The following is a 22777-nucleotide window of genomic DNA, read 5'->3' as shown; positions in this document are numbered from 1 at the left end:
TAGAAATGACAAAGCTGCCGTAGGACTAACGTGAAGACAGTAGTCGCTTAGTTGTCAGTGAATTACCTTGTGACTATTCAGTACTTCAGCGAGAGAGCAGGTCAGACTGTCTTATGACCTGGAGGCCTCATCGAATGGCTCCTACTTGTTTTGCTTGTTTACATTTTCTTTGCACAGTTTATCAACAGCTAAAAATGCAGGGAATACGTTGTGTGTTCGTTTTCCACTTTCCCTGTGCTAGCCGTGTTAGGTGTGGGTGTAAAGGTGACCCTCGAACCTAGGTCACGCTCACGGAGCGCCTGCTCAGCGCTCTGGGGTGCTTCAGTTGTGGCCCCGCTTTACTAATCGATAGCTCTCTTTGTGATTTTTGTTTGGTGGAGGTACTAGTCAAGAAGGTGGACCAAATCGGCAGTGGTTTTTACGACGACGACGGTGACAGTGCAGGTGCCCCGCCCGCACGGTCTGATCCGGGGTGGCCCTGGCCGGGAGGCGGGCTGGAGGCCGGCGGGGCGGCTCGTCCTCAGCCCTGGGGGCGCAGGACCCTGGCCGGGGACCGGGCGTCCTGGCCGGCGACCGGGCGTCCTGGCCGGCGTTGGAACGGTGTGTCCTGCGGGCTCCGGGGCGGCCCCGCGGGCTGGTGCAGACTTCATTGTGGATGTAGTTTTAATTCACTTTGTTATTTGGTTTCTAACTTGTCGGAGATGAAAATGACCAGTTTAGGATGGCTTGTTAGTGCCGGTCACGTCACCATAGCCACGGTGACACCAGCCGAGGGCAGTGGGCAGAGCTTGGGCTCTGGCTCCACTTGGCCACGGCATCAGTGGGCTCGAGGCACCTGCACAGTCACCGCCGTGCATCCACCTGTGGGGACAGCCGCACGACGGGCTTGCTTGGGAAGTGTTCGCTGTGTTGGGAAGATGTCTGGAGGCTGGTGGTGCTCCGTGACCCCGGGTGAGCCCCATGTGCCGGCGCGGCCCCTCACGTGCACGTGGCGATCAGCCCCCTGCTTGCCGCCCCTGAGCGCCGCCCCTGTCTCCCCGAGACCCAGCGCTGACTGCTCAGTGCAAACTTCGTTTCCGACCCCTGTGCGTCACAGCCGCTGTCGGTGGCACAGGCGTCACGTCCAGCCCTGGCTGTGGCAGGGCCCGGAGGAGCACTCGAGGATGCTGGCTGGAGGGCGCGTCCAGAGGCGTGCGCTGGGGTGACCGCTGAGATGTGTGACCTCACGGGCGGGCTTGACGCTCCCCCACTGTCCTGAGTCGGGCTGTCCCCTCCCCTTGGGCTCGCCGTCTGGCTGGCTGCCCGCTGGCTTCCTCACAAAGCAGCGCACCTGCCACGAGCAGCTTTGCCGCCGTGGAGCCGAGCTGGCGATCAGGAGCCTGGGTGAGGGGTGCGGTGCAGGGCGTCCAGGGAGAGGCAGGGGTGCTCTGCTCCCGGCCGGTCACTGCTCTCCAGGAGTTGTTCACCCGGCCTCTGGAGCCGCAGCACCAAGTGTGATCGGGGTTTGTGAGGCCAGTCCTGAGTCCTCATCGGGCTCCCAAGCCAGGGCGCGGCTGGGCTGTGCGTCGTCCTGCTGACTGAGGTCCTTGCTTAGCCCTCTGAAAGCCGGTGACCCTGCGTGCAGCAAGATGTCTGCGCGTGCCTCTCACCATGCCGCACGGTTATGGTCGTGTGTTTCTTAAGCCTTGGGTCACTTCGAAAAGAATACCCTTGCTTTAAAAAATGGTCTTTATTTCATAAGCGTGAAGCGGAAAAAGATGCAGCACAGTGTGTCGGGGTCGTGGTAAGGGCGTGGCAATGATGACCCCTGTGCCTTTGCAGACCGGGCCGCTATACGCGTGCCACGGTGACAGCCTGTGCATGGTGGGGCCATGGCACTCCTGTCGTCTCTGTGCTTTTCTGTACGTTCTAGTTTTTTTTAAGATGAAGCGATACTAATTTTGTGGGAAGAAAAACTTATTTAAAACCAAGACATTCTCCTGTCCAGAGAGCTAAGTCTAGGGTGAGAACGTGTCTTGTCTGTGACGGCCACGAGTGAAGAAGGCCCTTGCTCTTGCAGGCGAACTCGTGCTTTCTCGGTGTGGAACCTCGCTGTTTGCGGGGCTGTGTTTACGCTGCGTCCCCAGAGGTGCCCCACTCCCCCCCGGCTCCTCCTCCGTCCAGGGAGACACTTACCTTTTAAAGTCCCTTCCTTTCTGTGAGTGTGGTGACCTCAGCATGGTTCTCTCCTGTCCTTGCTCCTGCCCCTTCACGCATTTTGGAGGTCTTGACCGCAAACGCATGCATGTCATCCTAGGAAACATTTACTTCTCTCAATAGTAAAGCTTTATTGTGAGTGCACGTTGTTTTAATCGTGAATTAGAGTTACTGAAAATTTGAACATGGTCATAGTTAAAAAAAAGTGCCATTTTGTGGTGAATATACTTTGGCACTAAAAAGCAAGCTGTGGTAAATTATAAATTACCTGTGCAAAACTGTTACAGACCATTTATCCGTAAGAATGACAAGTCTGTGTTCTGTGAGTTCTGGCTTCAGAGCGGTCGGTGCAGTGAGGTCTTACACAGAAAGGGAAGGAGAGAGCTGAGGCTGAAAGACACGGAGCGGCAGGCTACTGGATTGTCTTCGGAACCCTAGGGCCTGTCTCGTGCATCGTGGTAGACCTTTGGGAGTTAGCTTTTCCCTTTGAATTTCATTAATTTGAATTTATTACCCACTTTCCTCACCAAAGCCTAGCCGTGCTTAAAAACCGAGTCCATAGTTGATCACAGTGGTATTTAAATATACGTGTGCAGTGTTGATTGTTGTCACTGTGATCATTAATCAACTACTGCAAAAGAAAGCCGTGTGAACCTGCGTTTTTCTCACCGACAACACGAGGCGCTCGCGTGTCCCGGACGAGTTTCTGACACGGGAAAGGCAGCGCGTGCAGCGCGCCGTGTCCGCGGTCCCCGCGAGCCTGGCGTCTCCACGCAGGGTGGTGAAACCGTACATTCCCTGTGGCGAGTTGCGGGAGGGGGGACATTTTCCTATTTCGAGGTAAACTACAGACTGCGTGTGCGTGTGAGCTGAGCTGGCGTCTTCAGAGCGCTTTGCCCCGTTGGAGGCAGCCTGGTCCACACACGCATCCCGGGGGTGAGGGGCGGGGCGGGGGGTGGCGTCTGTCGTCGGGGCTTCCTGGTGTGTGGGGACTGAGGAACCGCCCTGGTGTGTGGGTTGGTGTGCCCTTGTACGTGCATCAGTGATGCAGCACGCGTGTTTTAATTGACATTAAGAAGCAAGTAGGAATTTAATTCTTTATCCCATTTTTTAGAGGGAAATTTTAGACATAAGCAAAAATAGACAAGTAGTATATTGGTCACCCACGTGACCATCGTTCAGCCTCCACAAATGCAGACTCCGTGGGCCTTCAGGAGTTGAAGTCTCTGTGTGTTAGCTAAGACTGGCCACGATGAGCATCTGTAAGGTCGAGGCACCGACAGCAGAGGCATTTCTGAACAGAGACGCGCCAGCTGGTGGCGGCGATGGCTGTTCAGCTGTTGCATACGCTCGCACAAATAGCCTCTTCTTGACTTTAATCTTTGGTAGTTCAGAGGTAGTGAGCATGTTTCTGTTTAACTCCTGGAAATGCGCCAACATAATTTGTATCCGCTCCGTCCTCGGCACCTCGACTCTGAGTATTCATTCGTCTGAATAAAAGCGGCGGGTTAATACCAGGGGCCTGTTAGAGCCATGGAGCCGTGGAGCACTTTCACTTGGAGAGCTTTTGAGTACTACCGTGTGGTGTCTGGGAGGCCGCGTGCTCTCCCTTTCCATCCGGTTGGAAATCCACTTTGTAGTCATCATGAGACTGCGGAGTCGGACAAGCCCGGCCCCCCGTCTCCCCTCTTTCAGGTGTGAGGTGGGATGTGGGTCGCCGTGGATTCAGTGAAGTGACACGGTCGACCTGGTTCCCTCGGAACGTCCCGTGCTCTCTGCCGCATTAGGGGTGTGTCCAGAGTTGCGGGCTCAGGGGGATTCGGGTCCCTGGGGTTGAGGGGACACCACAGCAGTCACAGGCCACTGAGGGACGAGAGGCCTGGGCGCTGTTTTGTCCTGTTGCGTTGTCTGACCGGGAGGTAGAAGATCTAAAGATAGAACCTGTTTCATTTCATTTGAACAGATGTGTTGAAACAAAGCTTTGGAAAAGCAAAGCCTCACAGTGATTTCTTATCCAATAATTACAGCAAACTCTGGCCTGTTCTATTCTCACTGCGCTGCTGAGTGAATTCTCAAGTTCGAGTAAAACTAGCAACATCGGACTGAGTATGGATTCCATGGTAACTGCAAAAGAATTTTCCAGGTATTGGCACCTTTGTTCTTCCGTTTTAGTGGTCAGGGCACGTGTGTCCTTTCTGCCGCTGCCCCCGGTGCAGTGAGGACGTTCGCTGTGTCTGGCGGAGCAGCCGCCTGTGCCCGCAGCTTGGGCGAGTGTGGCCGACGAGCTGAGGTCACTTGTTTAATCCTGGTCTGCAGACAGAGCAGAAAGGAGCACAGTCCCAGGACCCCTAGTTCACTTACTCTGCTCTCACTGTGCTAGATACAATGCTTCAGTCGCCAGGGCTCTGCCGGCCTTAAAAATAGTCCTGGCAGAGCGCCCGCAGGGCTGTGTTCGGTGTCGCAGATGGTGTGGGCTCTGTCTCGCATGTATTGTTTGGCTCCGGGCGAAGTTACGTGCCGGCGCTGGCTTCCATCGCGGGCCGCCCCAGCCCGCAGCCGCCCGCAGAACCCGCCCCTCCGCCGAGGAGCTTCGTGTCCCAGGGACCGTGCTCAGGGCCGTGTCACTGGGAGGCCGACGGGGGGTGTCCCGGGAGCAGCCCCCAACATGGAGAGCGGCCCCGAGCAGGCAGTGCTTCCCGCTGGGGAGTGCGAGGTCGGTCTGCTGCGTGGCGGCCGCGAGGGGGGCGTCCGAGCGGGCTCTGACGCGCGCGTGTCTGCGTTCCCCGCTGCAGGAGGAAGACCTGCGCCAGATCTTCGTGCTCACGGTGGAGGTGCTGCAGGAGTTCAGCAGGCGGGACAGCCTCAGCGCGCACATGTCCTCCGTGTTCCAGCGCTACCTGGCGCTCGCCAACCAGGTCCTCAGCTGGAACTTCCTCCCGCCGAACCATATCCTTTGCCCGCGGGCACCGCCTTGGTGCTGATGCTCGTGGCCGGCTTAGGCGTAGCCAAAAACACTTTCTTTCTGCTGTTCGTAAAGCTCCTTGTTGAAAGAAAGACGGCTTTTTTACGGCGGGGATCAAATTTGTTTGCTAAGGCACAGCGCAGGGGACTTCTGGGAAGACTTAGAACCTCGTGGACAGCTCTGCAGGCCGCATAAGTGGACGCACGGGGCGGCCACGGGCTCGGCTCCTGAGGGGCAGCGTCATCCCCGGGGGGAGGGGAAGGTGGGGCGCCCAGTGCTGTCACGTGGGCCATGGGCTCGGCTCCCCGATGGGCAGCGTCATCCCTGGGGGGAGGAGAAAGTGGGGTGCCCGGCGCTGTCAGGACACGCCTTCTCCCCTAGGCGCGTTTGCGTCCTCTGACTTGACCCTTGTGGACGACGATGCTGTTCAGGTGCAGTAATGAGGGAGTGATGTTTATTCCTCCCTCACATCTAGAAGTACCAACGTGTCATTTTCTGGCAAACTGCTCGTTAGTGGCACAGAAGAGAGTTACGTGCGTTAGAGGATCGATGCGGACGGCTGCTCTTTGTCTGCCAGTTACTGAAGCAGAGACGTTTGTGTTTTAGAAAGTGGAGCCGTGGCTTGGACTTTGTGACTCGCTGTCTCTGGGGACACTGCTGCTCGCTGACACACTGAAGGAGGGAGGCACATCCTCGTTCAGGTCTCAGCGGATCTCGGGCCGGTCGCTTAACCCCTGAGTCTCAGCTCCCCCGATGCGAAACAGGGCTGCGGGCTGTTCGGTGGACGCCGCGTCACCTGATGTGCAGTCTGCGTTCAGGGTCAGTCCGTTGCCGCGACGATCTGCGGCAGTTGTTCTCGGCGCGTCGTGCGCGTCGTCCTGAGCCATCTTAGTGTCGGGCAGGTCCTCAGCTTTTCCTTGTCGTTCTTGAACCGGACGTATTTGACGCGTGTACGTCAGTTCCTTTTAAACGCCCCTTGTTCTTGGTCTGTGATGCTCCCTCGTGACCAGACTCGGTGCTCGCTCTCTGCCGGGACACCGCAGCGGCGGCGTGGCGGCCTCAGCCTGTGTGTCCAGGACACGTGCGTCGGCTAAGCCCATTGGGGCCGTGTCCACGCAGAGCACTTGGCTGAGGCGGCGTCCGCCAGGCTTTTCCAGTGTAGAGTTGTTGTTTCTTTTCGCAGTTGGTAAGTAATTGTGCTCTAAGGCCACGTGAGCCTCCTGTTGCTCCAAAAATTTTTCATCTCCGCCAGCATCATCCGAGAGTTCCAGGTTCTTCATATCTTGGCAACCACTTGTGTCTTTTTGTGCATAGCCACCCTAATTCACGTGAAGTGGCATCTCATCGTAGCTTTGATTTGCATCACCCTAATGGTTAATGTATTGGGCATCTTTTAATGTGGTTATGGGCCATTTGTGTATTTTCTTTGGAGAAATGTCTATTCAAATCCTTTGTCCATTTTTTAATCGTGTTGTCGTTTAAAAATTTTTGAGTCGTAAGAGTTCTTTACGCAACATACATGTGTGAAACAAACCCCTTAGCAGATACGTGACTTTCAAATATTTTCTCTCGTTTTGTGGGATGTGTTTTTACTTTCTTGAAGATGCCTTTTGAAACAGAAATTTTAAATTTGATGTCCAGTTGATTTTTCCCTTCATTGCTTGTCCTTTTGATATGTTTAAAATGGCTCTGCATAATCCAAGGTCAGCATGATTTTTAAAACATACTATCTTTTAGAGCATCTTTAGGTTCCTGGTGATATCGAGCAGAAGGTACCAAGAATCCCCAGGTGCCCGCCCCCAGCAGAGGTCACGTTCGTTTCAGTCGACGAGCCTGCACAGACACGTCGTCACTCAGAGTCTGTAGTTGACTTTAGGGCTCCCTCGGTTCCGTGTGTTCCGTGGGTTTGGACAGGTGTCTGCTGTTGTGGCTCCACTGTTAGCGTCACAGCGTTCCACTGCCCTGGGACCCTCTGTGCTCTGCCTGCTTGTTTAGTCCTCTCCTCAGACCCCTGACGGCCACTGATCTTTGTACTGTCTCCATAGTTCTGCCTTTCCCAGAATGCCATGTCACTGAGTCACACAGCATCAGCCTTTTCCGATCGGCTTCCCCTTAGCAATGTGTAGTTAGGGCTCCTCCATGTCTCTTTGTGGCTCAGGTAAATAGTCCCGCGTCTGGATGACAATTTCCTTATCCCTTCACCTACGGAAGGTATCTTGGTTGCTTACGAGTTTTAGCAATTACGAAGAACCACCCATGTGTAGTGAAGTTTCTCCTTTGCGTAAATAAATACTAAGGAGCGAGCTGCTGGCAGCAGTACGTTTCGTTCTGTAAGAAACCACCGACCAACCGCCTTCCAGAGCGGCCGCGCCAGCCGTGACGGAGACGTCTGTCGCTCTGCGTCCTCGCCAGCACGTGCTGGCGTCGGTGCTGTGTTCCCGGGTCTGACCGCTCTAAGAGGGGTGTAGTGCTGATTGCAGTCTTGTGGTTTCAGTTGGCAGTTCCCCGGCAACGCACCCTGTGGAGCATCTTCTCAAGTGCTTGTTTGACATCCGCGTGTCTTTGGTGAGGTGTCTTTTGAGGCCTTTGGCCTGTTGTGTAGTTAGGCTGTACGTTTTCTTACTGAATTTTCAGAGCTCTTTGCATATTTTGGATACTGGTCTTTTATCACGTCTCGTGCAAATATTTTCTCCCGGTCTGTAGCTTGTGTCATTCTCCTGACGTTGTCTTTCACAGAGCAGGAGTATTTAACTTCAGTGAGGTTCGCCTCATCAGTTCTTCCTTTCATGGATTGTGTCTCGTGTGTCACATCTAAAAAGTCATTGCTAAACACAGGACCACCCGGGTTTCCTCCCATATTATCTTCTAGGAGTTTTACGGTCTCGCCTCTGCACTCAGGCCTGGGCCATGCTGAGTTGTCATCTGTGACAGGCGTGAGGTGTGCGTCCAGACCATTCGCGTGCGTGCGGGTGTCCAGTTGCTTCAGCACGTGAGCTGAAAGGACTGTCTTTGCTCCTGTCAAGGTCAGCGGACGGTCTGTGCGGGGCTGCATGGGCCCTTCTGGTCCGCAGGTCCGTTTGCTCACCAGGCCCATGGTTTGGGTCACGGCAGCTTTTGAGTAAGTTGGACTGTGTCAATTCTACTTTGTTCTTGTGTTTAAGGTCACAGAGACTTAATCCTAGGTTTTCTGCTAAGAGTTTTATATTTTTAGCCCTTACATTCATTCTGTCCTCCATTTTAAGTTGATTTTGGTGTATGGTATGAGGTAGAGGGTCCAGCTTCGTTATTTTGCCTGCGAATATCTTGTTCGTGCACCATTTGTTGCAGAAGGTGTTCTTTCCCAATCGTCTTGGCCCCTCGTGTACCACCCCCGGCTGTAAATGTGCAGGTGTGTCTCTGGCTTCTGATTGTCCCATGGTCTGTATTTACGCCACACTGTCTTGATGACTGTAGCTTTGTGGTAAGTTTTGAAATCAGGAAGTGCGAGTTGCCCAGCTTTGTTCTTTTTAAAGGTTATTTTGCCTTCTCTGCGCCCTTTGCGTTTCTGTGTGGGATTCAGGGCCAACGCCTGTTTCTGGGGAGAGGCGCTGGTGTCTCGGGCGGGCCTGCGGGTCTGTGGGTCGGCCGGGCCATGCTGCCACGCTAACTCGGGGCCCGGCCCGCAGCGTGGACTGTCTTTCCATGCAGTTAGGTCTTTAATTTCTTTCCACACCATTTCACCGTTTTCAGAGAAGTTGGAGAGTTTTGTTAAGTTTATCCCTGAATATTGTATTCTTTTTAATTCAGTTGTAGAGTTGATTTTTAAGTTATTTTCATATCATTCATTGCCAGTGTATAGAAATAAAACATTTTTAATGTTGAAGTCTTGTACTATGTAACCTTGTTTATTAGCTCAAATTGTGTTTTTTAGTGGATTCAACATGTTTCTGTATACATGATGTCTTCTGTAGACCATTGTTTAAGGACTATTCTGCGTAGGCTTTGTGCAGAAAGTGACTCCTCAGAGTCCCCTTCCCAGGTCTGCGTGGTGCAGGGGCCACAGCTCTCGGGGTGTCGTGCGTGCCGCGTCACCTCCTCTGAGCTGCCTCCTCAGCCACCGTGCCCGGTCTCACACTTGCACGAGGCCAAGACAAAACCCAGCTGCTTTCTTTCTGTTCGTGATGAAACAGTGTCCTGAGACAGCGTCCTGGTCCTGTGATGCTCTGTCACCCGTTATCATTTAAAAATGGGCCCTGAGGTCCTGGGAGGTCTGACCTCTGCCCCCCGTCAGAACCCCCTTCTGGGCTCCTCCTGTCGCAGCCGCACTCGTGGGCCCCACTTCCTCCGCCCCGGCCCCTCACACGTGGGCCGTCTCTCCCCTTCTTTGCCTGGTCACCTCCCTTCTGAGCCTCAGCTGTGTACCCTGGACCAGCTCAGGTTTCTTCTGCTCTGGCTTCTCATACGCATGTTAGATGTGATTTACTCCCGCTTGGCTCACTCCTCAGTTGTAAATTTTCGTTTGTGAGCTGACTTGAGTGATATCTGTTTACCCACCGGTTGGGAAGCTCACGAAGGCACGGGCCATGCTTTTGTTCGCTGTGGTGTTCGCATCTTGCACGGGGTCTAGCATGTAGTACTAGATGCTTTACAAATTTGCGTCATTTAATTACTGAGGTCAGATGATTCAGAGCATGATTTCAGTTCTTGAATGTTTGTTTATGCTGCTCATATTGTTTAGCTAGCAGTTCACCTGGTGTCCATAAATACTTAAGGGTTTTGGCATAGCTGATTATAAATGACAATATCGTTTTGTAATACGAATGCTTGGCAGGTGTGTTTGGTATGTTGGCTTCAGTAATATTTCTTTTTTTAGTTGGGTTACACTGCCTTTTATTGGTATTCTATTTTTGTGGATCTGATGTGGTTTTGGTAAATTTTTAACTCAACCTCTTGGGGAAAGCAAAGTCGATCACGAGGTGGTAACGGTGTGGGTCCAGACACCGTCACCTCAGGGTCTCCAGCAAAGCCGGCGTCACCCCCTGGAGGTAGGGCTTGGGGACGCATGGGGGAGGTCAGCGCTCCTGCATTTTAGAGGACTTCTGGTCCTTGGACCGTACGTGCTTGTTGTTCACAAGAACAACTGGGCTTCCTTTGCTTCTGAAAGTTTGCTTTTACTAATGAAGCAGCCTAAAAAGAATTTGGGAAGACAGAGAAATCAGTTCCTTTTGCTAAATGTCCACTGTTGCTGCAAGTCTGTGTTGCAGAGCGCTCCCTGCGGGGGGCGGGGGTGGGGGGTTCAGACTCCCTGCGGTGCTGGAGGAAAGTCTGTAGCTATTGTGTGACTCCCTAATAATCGGCTTTACTGCCAGCCACACAGAATGATCAACCTTACCTAGGGCGTTAGGAGATGGGCATGTGTGAGGTCACGTGTATTTCCAGAGATGACCTCGCCCCTCATCTGAGAGCTGTGTGCTTGTGGGAACCAACTTGGCTTGTTGTTTGAGACCTCAAGACCTGTTTGAGACAGAAGACCAGGATGATTCCTCTGGTGACATCATGGCGAGAGGGGAGGGTGCCATTGAGCTCTGTCCTCCTGGCGCTCAGCCCAGTGTGTGCATGTCTCCAGTCACGCAGTTGGAGAACAGGGCAGGTGACACGTTTTTGTGCCTTTGGTTCCTCAGAAGTTGGTGAGCTTTCCTAAGTGGACAGTTTTAGAGTTGGTTAGGGGCGTGCGGCTTGTGCTTGGTATACTGACAGCAATGTCACTCCCGTTTCTTGAACGTGGTGAAAACGTAGAAAGGGAAAGTAGGACCAGCCGCGGGCGACCGATGTTTGCAGAGAGACAGGGTCATGGAGCTTGAAAGCAGCTCTGTGTGCTTGTGCTATTGGTTGATTTTTATTTGGTTACAAATGAATTATTCTGATACACTATATAAATTACTTGAGTTCAGTATTCATCTTAGAAAAATGTGTAAAGCCATAGCTCTCAAAATTCTTGATTTAAAACGTGATTTGAATTTCGGTGAACGATAGCCATTTAACTGGTATCGATTTGTTGCGACTCCTGTGTCCTAAACTCTGGCACGTGTATGATACGTGTAATAAGTAAATAATCACTTCCTTGTTAGACTTTTCTTTTACGGTGACATATTTGGATGAAAAAGATTAAACAGTATAATATCCAGATATTATGACATATCAAAGCAGTACTATGAACCAGAACTTTTGAAAGCTATAAGAAGGAAACTCGCTTTATTTAAAACTATTGTTTTTAAAAGAAACATTCAAACTTTAAATAATTAAAAAAAAATACCATCTTAAGAACAGAAGTGCTGGAAGTGGCAGGCCCTCGCTCTCGTTTTTAATGAATCCCACTCCTCACTCGGGGGTGCACTGGCATCCTGGGCTCTCCTACACACACAGAAATAGTCGGTGGGCAATGCCACCTTGAAATGTGAGCTACCTGCTGCTTTACGTTGTTTTGAATGTACAGACGTGGTCCAGGCCTGCGTGCGAGTATTGTGTTCACAGTGTGAGATGCTGCCAGCTAGTTTTCAGAATTGAGAAGTAGCACGTGGACAGCCATGGCAACAATATATCAGGCAACGGGGAAGGGTCCTCCGTCTCCTGTTGAAAGGCAGCCGCCTCGGCACATTCCGCCCAGTCTGCTAACGAGAACGTGGCTCTCGTGGGAATAGCGTTGTTCTTAAAAACTTCTCCTGTTTATTATTATGTTCTCTTTATCGTTTTATGTTCAAGGTTTTATTAAAATGCTTTTGGGGATATTTACATATCTTTTAGTGGAGAGAACTTTGTAATGAAGTTTCATGGTTGCATCTTACACACACCACACGTGCACTTTGTTATGAAAAGGTGCCGTTGGTCATGATCCTGCTGGGCCGGAGGGCAGTAGGAGGTGCTCAGGTCCGCGGGGAGGTGCTTAGGTTCGCGGTGCTGCAGGCCAGGCCCTCAAGGGACAGGTAGCACGGCCTCTGTGAGCTTTCTTGACGGAAGGTAAACATCGTGTCCAGCTAAAAACCCCTTCCAAGCTTTGGCGCTGGGAAACAACGTGTAGAATGATGTGGCATTCAGTCGGGGTGGCATGCTGTGCGTGAGGATCCATGTGGACAGCTGCAGGCCCCAGGGGGCTGGTGAGAACATGAGGTCACCTCAGAGACACCTGGCTCCCTGAGGGTGGCTCCTGGTGCTCCTTGCTCGCGGGTGGATGGATGGCCCCTTCTGAGTCCGGGCTGGCTTTGTTCTGACCGTCCCTGCACCTCCGCCAGGGGGCAGGCCAGGGCAAGGAAGGTGACGCGAGCTGAGCCTGATGGTGAGCGCTCGGAACCCAGCCGGCGACTTTACTGGCACAGCTGCAGTGCCCTCGCCGCAGACACAAAGCGATGTCGGATTTGCAAAGGGAGTTAAGCAGTGGCCTGTAAACACTGGCTTCCAAAGCAGTGCCACAGCATTTCCCGCTCTGCGCGAATGATTGGGGCATCTATGGAAATGCGGCATACGAACTTGGACGCCCCTAAGTCCTGCGGGCTGTAGTGTGGACGGCTCTTGCTGCGGCCTCTCGCGGAATGGCGAGAATGTGCCTGGTGGACGTCTCAGTGCCGGGCATTTGCTGGCCACTGGTGGGGGCCGTACTTACTGCCCATCTGCCCCCAAGCCTGCCCCGTCCTTAATGAGCCCGGCTCCTGTGCCCGCGACGCCTCATGAACTGTGCCCGTACACCCTGTGGCTGTGCTGCGGTGACTCTCTGTGCGGTGGGTACAGTGTGTGCCAGCAGCGTGTTTGGTGCGGGACACCGGAGCATAAACACGACGGCATCTTACATGCGCGCCCGCAGGATTTTCCGCACACCGCTGAGTTGTGCGTGTGGCGTTGCCGTTCGGTTCCTCCGTGTGAGGAGTGTTCCTTCTTCGGGGTGCCTTGCGTTTGCTCTGGACCATTCTTTGAGGAAAATGCCATTTTTCCAGGCAGACTGTGGAGACTCCCACGTTGTGTGCGCCTTGAGCCGCTACAAGCACGGGGGGGAGCGATGGGAGAAACGCGCGGAACTTGGCTTTTCCTCTTCTCTGCGCACGTTGGCGTCTGCTTTGCATTTTTCCTTTGTCGCCACCGTTGAGCTCCTGAGCCTCCAGGTGCGGCGGGTTTGTCGTGCGAAGGAGCCGTCACTGTCCTCTTGCGTTCCTGGAGCTCCTTCCTTCCGCAGGCCGCCTGTCCGCTAGCCGCCCGCGTGCCACGTGGCACGTGCGGAGAGGCTCAGGCTGCCTCCGCCGCGTCCTTGCGGGGCGGCTGCTGTCACGTCGAGGGTGATCTCACACCTCAGACGAGCAGGACTGCTGCCGCTGTTGACCTTGACTCCGGCCACTGGGCAGACACTACATAGCCATGTTCGAGTCCTCCCAGAACGTGCTGCTGAAGCCGACGGAGTCGTGGCGGGGCGCGCTGCTGGACGGCAGGGTCATGGAGCTCTTCTTCACCGTAAGTCCTGCCTTGTCGCCGGCGGGGGGCCGGGGCACGGGGGTCCTTCCGGACGGGTGGACAGACGGCCTCGCCCCGCCAAGGCCTCCTCTCCAGTCGGTGTTGCTGCTCGAACAGATCGTGCAGACACGCCCTGGCCGGTGCGCGAAGCGTCGTGTCACCATGCAGGGCTCGACGCCCCGGAGCTGACCGCTCACACCGTGTGGCGCAGGCCCAGGGGAGCGTCCGCTTGCTGTGGGTTACAACTGTTCACGTTTGCCACGTTAAACATTCGCACTGGGAACCCGAAACAGTAATTCGTTAATTCATTTAAAAAGAGCAGTACTAAACCGACATAAGTTAACGGAAGTGACACCAGTGAGCGAATAGCTGTGCTTCTGATGATAGCGAGAGCAGTTCGGTGAGGCGTGGCGTCCTACACGCCGCCGGCCCTCTGCCGCCAGCCTTCCCCGCAGATGGCCAGCCCCAACTTCTGCCTTCATCGGCCCGGAGCCGCCCGCCTGCGCGCTGGGCGTGGGCAGGGCAGGCGCGGGCTTAGTCGCAGCAGGAGAACAGCTCTGCCGTAGCGACAGCGGCCAGGGCCCTCGCAACCCCTGCGAGCGCCCGGAGCAGGCCGTCTGTCCCCGCGGTCTGCGTGCGGGGCTCTGTGGGGACGCGCGCCCTGAGCGTCACCTGCATCCTCTCCCGAACTCAGAGAAGTGATGACTGTCAGTGTCAGATCGCTGCCACTGAGTTAAAAATCCTGTTCCTGCCTCGTCCGGCAGAAGCGGACGCGTATCCACGTGCCGTGCTGCGTGTGGCTCACTCGGGGACAGCAGGTCCCGCTCCAGCAGTCTGGAAAAGGCGGAAAAGTCGCTGGCGGTCCTGGAAACTGCGGCCCGGACCCGAACAGCTGTCTGGACACACTAGACAGCTGCTCCTGTCAGCTGTGACCTGCCACAGGCAGACAGCTTCTGAGCTTGAGAGTTAACCCATTTCGCGTCGTCATTTTAACAGTTTTGTGTGTGCGGCCTGTCACTTTCGTTTAAGCGGTTGATAAAACTATTTTAATTTTGATACAAAAATGACACTGGCTGAACTTTTTATTTTATTCAGTTCTGTTAAATTCACTTTCAGTTCTGTGACCTCGTTACCTGACTCGAGGCGGTTGTCCACCAGCTCTCCGTTTGTCTAGGTTTGAGCAGCCGCCATGAGCGCACCGTCGGAACCTGGGAGGTTCCAGGCTGCGTTCCGTGCCCCGGAAGTTCAGCCTTCCCGGTTTCTCCTTGTCCCGGGGGCGGGAAGAACTGGCCCCGTGCGTTTTTCTTCTCACTGTCGCTCCCGGTCTCCTTCCTCTGCTCTCGGCACCAGCGGTGTCCTCCGTCAGCCCCCGCTCGGCCGGCCACGCTCGCTCTGTGTGGGCTGCGCTGCCACAGGCGGGCCTCCCGCCCCGCGTCTCTGCGGTGACCCCTGCTCTATATTCAGCACAGGCCGCCCCAGAGGCCAGGGCCGCATAATCCCAGTGCTTACGGAGGCTTGCGTTTGGAAGGGCACCGGCGTCTCGGGCTCGGCACGTCCCACGGGGCCCCCCGCTCCCCGCTCCTCTCTCCGCTCCTGTGTCCTTCCCGCCTCCCCAGTCACCTCCCCAGGAGTTCAGCTGGCATGGCTCCTTCCCACCCCCTGCCATTCTGTTCTGATCTGTGGAACGCAGTTCAGACGCTAGAGCTCCTCGGTAACACTGACCTCGGAGAAGGGCACGAAGCTGCGCAGGCACGTAAGACCGAGGCCCCGACGCATCATGCGTTTTACGTGCCCGTGTTGCAGAGAGCGTGAATCGAGCTGGACAGGGCAGGCAGGCTCTGAGGGCGGTTCCCTGTTTTCACTTTATTTTATTCTGTTACATAATCAGCGTTAGTTATTTCATTGAGAGTATTCTCTCTTTCGATGTGTCACTTCTAGCCCAGGAACAAGCAGCCATAAGGCTCTGTGTGCAGAGGAGAAACCCTCTCGCCCCACGTTGCCTCGGGCCCCTGACAGAATGCACCCCTGGGTGTCACGAGTGCGTGAGTGTCGATGAGGTCAGGGGCACGGCGCGGAGACCGCTCAGCTGCGCTGTTCGGATGAGGAGTCCGGGGCGCGGTTGTTCGGAGGTGGACAGTGCGCACGTGTGAGTTTGCGTGTTGCACTTTCAATTCACTACACGAGATGTAGAGCAGCAGAACGTATTTTGAAACACGTGTGTTCTAGAGCAGAGATTAGCAGACTTCTGAGAAGGCCAGGTCATAGACGTGAGGCCGCGCAGGTCACGTGTTCTCTGAGGCAGCCACTCGGCTCTGCCATTGTAGCATGACCCTAAAGCTGCCACAGACGGCACCTAAGCACACCGGAAGCGTCCCAGCAGAACCGTATCCACTGCTGCAGAAGTGCGGGTATCGCGTCATCCTCCCACGACGCGGCATGGTCTTTGAGCGCCCCTCCCCAGCCACGCAGATGTGGGAGCCGTTCTGCGGGCCACGATACAGGCGGGCGGCCAGGCTCGGACCTGGGCTGTGGTTTGCAAACCCCTGTTCTGGACCAAAGAGGGTGATGCTGAAACGTGTCAGCAGAACAGTTAACCTCGGGGCTTTGGGGCATTGTAAATGCCGTAGAATCTTAAGTTCCGGGAGTGGAGGCGAGTGGACTCGGCGGGCGGGTGAGCATCCATCGTCTGCTCACAGTCCCAGCGCTGCGGCTGTGAGTACTCAGAGCAACACCTCAGCGTCGAGTGCTTTTAATTATTTGCAGAGTCAGAGTGAACATGACCCGGAACAGAGAATAAACGTTTCAACCTGTGTGGCACTCAGGAAGCAGAGAGGTTTGTGTAGGAAGAGAAGCGACGAAGTAGGGAACGGTCACAGTGAATGTCGCACAGTTACTTTTCCTTCCCAAGATAAACACCTGCTTGCTTTGGCTGTTGTCCTTAGTCAGGTTACAGATCACCTCTGAAGCCTGAGAATGCGAGTGACCCTGCGAGCTTAGGGGGCGGGGTGTGGGGCGCGTCCTTCCTCCAGGACACGGATGCCAGGCATTCCACGTCCACAGCGCGTCGTCGAAACAGCTCCTAGATGGGTTCCAAGTGGCTGGAAACGTAACGTAACTGTGCCATTTGTTTCTAGAGCTGTTAGCCTCGATTAACCACGGTGTGCAAGGGAACGAGCCCCAGGCAGACAAGGCTCGTGTGCGGGTCGGCTAGGGTGCCTCGCGGCCGCGTGTGTGCTGGCTTTCTGCCTGTGCAGCTGTTCATCTCGCCGAGGCAGCATCTGCACACTCCTGGGCGGACCGTCCGCTGGCTTCAGCAAGGGCTGCAGCGAGGCATAGCCGGCATAGTGCAGATGATCTCGGCGTTGCCGTTTTTAGAAGCGGCCGTCCGTCTGACTGGCTGGCGTCTGCTTCTCCCTTTGTCATACGTGCTGGAGAGAGCTCAGTTTTCCAAATGCAGGTAGCCCTCAGTTCCAAGTTAACCGCTGTGTTAAAAGCCATGGCCTGTAATGTGAGGTGGACTGAGGGACGATCCTCCAATGTAGTTTAATTCAGGAATCAGTCTTCAAGAAAGAACCAGCTGCGGTGAACTTTCTCTTACCACGTTCGGCATGACGGACACGTGACCCTGATGAGAGAAGGTTATTTTATGGGCTAGTGGTTCTTGTCGCAGGTCCACCGCAAGATCCGGGAGGACTCGGACATGGCCCAGGACTCGCTGCAGTGCCTCGCCCAGCTCGCCTCGCTGCACGGGCCCGTCTTCCCGGACGAGGCCGCCCAGGTCGAGTACCTGGCGCGCTTCATCGAGGGGCTGCTGAGCACCATCAATGGGTAGGCGCAGGGGCCGCGGGGGCTCTGGGGGCTTGCAGGGTCTCCGTCCCGGGGGGCAGAGTGCGGGAAAGAAGCCAGTCACGCTGCCCTCTTGTGTTCTGAATTTGAAGTTAATATGGAGACACGCCTTTAAAAGTGAACGGATAAGTTGTAATCTCTGCGTGTTTGGGAATGAGTAACTGTGACGTGTCCTCACCACCGCCTGGTGACGCTCCTGCCTGATTTGTAGAATCGAAATAGAAGACTCGGAAGCCGTGGGGGTCTCCAGCATCATCAGCAACCTGATCACGGTGTTTCCTCGGAGCGTTCTGACCGCCGTGCCCAGCGAGCTGTTCGCCTCCTTCGTGAACTGCCTCACGCACCTCACCTGTTCCTTCGGGCGGAGCGCCGCGCTGGAGGAAGTGGTGAGTGACGGCCCGGTCCCCGGGAGCCGCCCTGCCTGCGGGCGCCGCGTGCGGCCGCGGGGCATTCTGGCGCACGCTGTTGTTTATGAGAGCGTGTTTTCTGGCAGTCTGCTCGGGAACGTGACTTTTAAATATTCGTGGATTGAAATTATTTTAGTAGATTAAATGTATTGGTCTTGAGATTTTGACTTGGAAATAATTTGGTACCTGAATGTAGGAAATGGAATGAAATGTATGTCAAAAGCCCATTTTTAGCAATAAAAACTTTAAAGGTTGCTGCTAACTCCGTGGTAAAGTCTTGATTACATGCAGCTTTGAATGTTTCTAGAGAAATTTTGAATTTTGGATTTCTGGAAATTATATGAATATAATAGTTCAAATATTTGTAACCATTCTTATTTTGATCAGACTGCGCTCTTCAATTTTTTGGTGCTGTGGTTTAATAGCATGTCTTGGTAGAATTTAATTTTCAGGAAAATTAAGACCAATAACAGCACTAAAGATGTTTTGGGCACATATTTTCAGATATATATTTTCCAGATTTTTATATTTAATTTGGAAAACATGTACTTGAACTCCTTGACAGCTGTGTTTGTAACAGCCATGAATAAGCACATGAATCATGGGAAATAATGGATGTTTTTCCCTGCAGAGTAGTCATTAAATTGGGGCACTCGTTTTTCTCTTTACGAATCAAAATGTGGATCTTTTCAGAGATTCTAAGGGAACAAAAACTGTAAGTCTGTCAGAATTTCATGCCAAACTTTCACCGAGTTGTTTGTTTGGGCGTCTGGCAAAGTGCACGTGGGCTTTCCGTGTCCCTTCAGAGCGCAGAGACTCGGGGGTGGCTGTGTCTGGCCGGGGCAGCGGTCTGATGACACAGCAGGCCAGGCAGATGCTTGCACGCCGGAAAAGATGTGGGTCGTGGAGGAAGAGAGGCGGTAGGCATCGTGCGCGGGGTTTTAATTTTCCGGAGCAGGGGGGTGGGGGGTGGATTATGTTCTGTGTGTGGAAATACAGTGGGCTTCGGTATTTACTTTATTCAGATGATCGCAAATCCTGACTCACTCAGGTGTCCTTCGGCGTGGTTTGTTGAGCTTTGTCTGCCCCCCCCCAGGTTCGTGTGTTTTCTCTTCTGAATCTGGTGGATTAAGCAGCACGTCAGTCTCTCATGTAGAAACACAGGGACCTTGGGGTTTCTGTTAGCGGGTTACAGGTGTCCCAGACGGTTTACGGAAGAGTTGCTGGGAGATGCACAGCGTTCTTGGCCTGAAGAGCTTCAGGTTAAAGTGGGTTTATCGTGACCAGGAGACGCTGGGGTCGTGACACCCAGGTGGCTGTGCTCGTCTCGTGCGTGTGGGGCGCTCGCTGCAGCCGAGGGTCGCTTCTTTCTTTTCATCAACCAGTTTCTTTTAATTCTGTGACTTTAAAAAAATGTTTTTAAAAAATAATGTTTCTGCAGCGTGTCGCATGGCTCCTAGTGGCTCGGCAGGGCGGGGGCTGCACGCAGGGTGCCCTCAGACAGCAGGGGCCCCCGCCTGCTAACTCCGTGGTAAAGTTCTGATTACGTGCAGCCTATGGCCCCCTGGGCGCCTGGCGGTTGTGGTGCTGGCACGTAGTGGCCGTCGAGCTGGAGTGGAAAAGCACAGAAAGAAAGGACCTCTCAAGTTAAAATGAAGAAGTGGAGGGATCTACAACTGCTTTGGGAGTCGGTGTGGAACAGAGACCGTGAGCCGGGGGGAATGGTCTGGTCCTGAGCCAGGCTGTCATCGCCTGCTGGACCTTGGGGCCAGCTCAGCCTTGTCCCGTCCTGGTCCCCGTGCTGCAGTGAGGGCTGTGGTTTCTCCCGCGCCTGGCGGGGCCTGCCCAGTGTACAGAGAAGTGCAGAGTGCCGGTGACAGACGTGGAAGCCGTGTGACGTGTCCTGTGTGCCACGTGAGACCGCGCTTGGTTCCTCATTCTCTGCAAGCCAGTGACGTCAGAGGTGGTTTTCTTTGTAAGTCTAATTCTGTGCAGTGTTTTCTGGTTTCCTTTGACACGGAAGGAGCGTCTTTTCCCAGCAGGAAGCAGACTCCGCGTGCGCCCTGGCTTTATTGGGGAGGATCATCCCAGAACGGGGTTCAGAGAACGTGCAGCCCGTCCCCATTTTTAGAAATGCGTGGCTCTGGCCAGGATTAAGTTGCTGTAGCCAGATTTTAAAAAAGAGGGTCTCGATGCTCATGTGGTTCGTGACGCATGTCCTCACTGGTGGCCATGGCCGTGCGTGAGGAGACCCATTCACCGTGGGGCCCCTCCGGCCCGCAGCCTCCTGCTGGCATTCCTGGGCCGGCTGGAGGCTTCCTGAAGCCGAGCGTTCTTCCATTGCGCCCCAAAATCAACTCTTGTCTGTTGCGGGTGGAAGAGGCACGAGTGAGTGTGGAGACGAAGCGTTGCCTTAGGAATTAGAGCAGCTGCTCCTGTTATTCTGTCACGTATCTTATAGGATGATCGTGCCACGAGCCCGTGCATCCGCATTGATCAGGGCGCTTTGGAGACAGTCTGCCTTGAGCGCAGCGTGTGCTTGGTCAGGAGAGTTTGAAGTTCTGCACCCGGCAGGTTGTCACACAAGGTCACCCAGCGTGCCAGGTCACCGGGCAGAGTGGCCGCGTGGGCCCAGGCTCCTGGGTGGACACGCCATGTGGACAGGGGACTTCGCACCTGATTTCGGCACATGTGCAACCCAGTCTCAAGACTGCAGGTCAAAGGGGTAGAGAAAAGGCCCTGACGGAGGGGTCAGACGTACGCCGTCGGGCAGCGGGAGTGACCCTGCCGCGAGTAGGCGAGCAGGCAGTGTGGCGCCCTGGACAGCGTCCACCGAGGCTGAAGGGAGCGCGCCGGCTGAGCCAGGGGCCACGAGGTGTGAGGGTGACGGCGCAGTGCCCTGGGGCTCATCCTTGCCCCATGCGGGACCGGCCGTGGGGAAGGCACGCCGTGTCCCACCCAGCGACCTCACAGCCAGGAGAGGGTGTTGCCGACGCTGCGGTGAGCAGGACTGTCCAGCGCCATCACGGCCGTTGGTCACGCCGCCCAAAAGCTCAGAGTACAGAGCTGGGCGGGACGTGGGTTTCGGCGTCGCACGGTGCAGGCGCTGCCTCTGGCGTGGACGCTGGCCGTGGCTGCACGGGGACCTCCAGCAGGACACCGGTCCATTCCGGGCGGGTCGTGACCGCCGGTGCCGGCTCGCGTGCGGTCACTGCGGCTTCCGGCCGTGCCGGCACAGTGTGTCTAGGCTTTGCGGACCTCGGCAGCTGCGGTGGGCGTGCTGGGTGTAGAGGAGAGCGTGCGTCCCGTCGCAGCCACTGTCCCGTCTAGTACCCTCCGTGTCGCCGATAACAGCAGCGTCAGAGAACCGGGTCCGACGGGCCAGGGCGGCCAAGCCCAGGCCAGAGCGAGGAGGGGACGACGACCGCCCTTCGCACCCCAACTGCCAGGATTCCCCGGGGTGTCGGCCAGGAGCGTTGCTGCGTTGGCTCGCGCCCCGAGCTCCTGTTGAACAGCGAGCAGTGCCAGGCGCGGGCTCGGTGCCGCACAGCCGGAGCACCGAGGACTGGGGAGTCCGGGCGTCTGCGAAAGCAGAAGGTGGTCAGGGCAGCACTGGGCTGACAGCCACTGTCTGCCAGCGGCTCCCACGCCGAGGGCGCTCCCAGGGCCCGGTCTGCAGCACCGTGCTGATGGCCGCGCTGCGCGTCCCCCACACCGGAGTCCGCTGGGCATTTCAGAAGCCGGTAATGCCATCAGCAGCACGGGCGCTCCGAAGTGACATGGGAACCGCAGGAGAGTGAATCAGTTTTGCATTTGATGTTCAAAGACTTCTGAATGCTTTTTTAAAACGGAGAGTTCGAGGTTTTACTTGCGACGTTTTGCTCTGGTCACCCGTTTGCCTCGTGTGGCACCATCCTGGGAAAAGGATCTGAACTCGCAGCAGGCGGGGACCTGTGGCACCTGCACCACCTCCCAGTCTCTCCAGCCCTCCGCTGTCCTGGGCCATGACGTAGTGCTCTCTGGCCCGTCACGGCGCTTGGGTCGCGCCAGTGCCTGTGACTTGCGACTGGCCGTGAAACACGTCACTCCCGTAGGGGAAGCACTTCACGTGCGCAGAAGTAAGTGATGAGGCCAACAGCTGCACAGCCACGCGGGTTAAGTGACATGCTGACAGGACCGTCCCTTCCCTGCAGTTGCCCGGCCCCTTGCGTACTGCAGCCCTGCTGCCGCCGCGTCTCTCCCGTCGCGTCTGCGGGGGGCATGGCACGTGAGCGACCTGCCAGTGTTCCCACGCTCCTCCCAGCTGTGGCGAGGGGAGCTCATCCCCAAACACCTGTGAGGAGTGGGGTGACCTGGAGCGGGAATGCGGACACAAAGTCCGAGAAGGTCACGGACGTTATATGGTGTCCCTTAGAATGAGCTGCTCCCGGCGAGGGCTCGTTGTCCCTCCCACCGTACTGCATTTTTCACGTCTACGCGTTGTGTGCTTTAAAAACTGACTTGTAGTTACGTGTACACGTGGATGTGATACCGTAGGTGGTCAGGGAAGAGCTTTCTGGCCTCAGGGACGAGACCCTGAGCTGCCACGTTAGTCCCTATGGCGGGCGGCTCTTTTCGGAGCCAGCGGGGGGCCTGGCACTGTTGAGGGGAGGGGACTCGGGCAGGCGCTGGCTGCGTGGCAGCCGAATGGCGAACCGTGGCATCCTGTGGCTCGGCTCCTCCTGGGGACTCACCTGGCACCTGTCCTCAGAATCTGGCGTCAGGCGCACACACGCGCTCTCTCTCGGCGGTTTTGGATGCACAGCAGGTATTAACTGAGTGGCTCACAGAGTCGGTACCTCTGTCCCTGCCCCACCGCCCCCCGGCAGACGGCCGCCCACGGCCGCACCCCCGCCAG

At 55.4% G+C, this 22777-nt stretch overlaps 1 protein-coding gene across 1 annotated transcript in view; it reads left to right on the top strand.

Annotated features, from left to right (window-relative positions):
• Positions 1-22777, top strand: part of XPO4 (exportin 4) — a 73886-nt gene that overhangs the window by 25146 nt on the left and 25963 nt on the right. Inside the window, 6 exon segments of the mRNA XM_039863200.1 lie at positions 4224-4305; positions 4308-4339; positions 4989-5142; positions 13515-13627; positions 17298-17455; positions 17685-17859. Of these exon segments, the coding sequence (XP_039719134.1) occupies positions 4224-4305; positions 4308-4339; positions 4989-5142; positions 13515-13627; positions 17298-17455; positions 17685-17859 (714 nt within the window).

This window comes from Pteropus medius, unplaced genomic scaffold (assembly GCF_902729225.1).
Source record: "Pteropus medius unplaced genomic scaffold, Ma_sr-lr_union100, whole genome shotgun sequence".
Classification (NCBI taxonomy): Eukaryota; Metazoa; Chordata; class Mammalia; order Chiroptera; family Pteropodidae; genus Pteropus; species Pteropus medius.
This window is presented reverse-complemented; position numbering and strand designations above follow the sequence as displayed.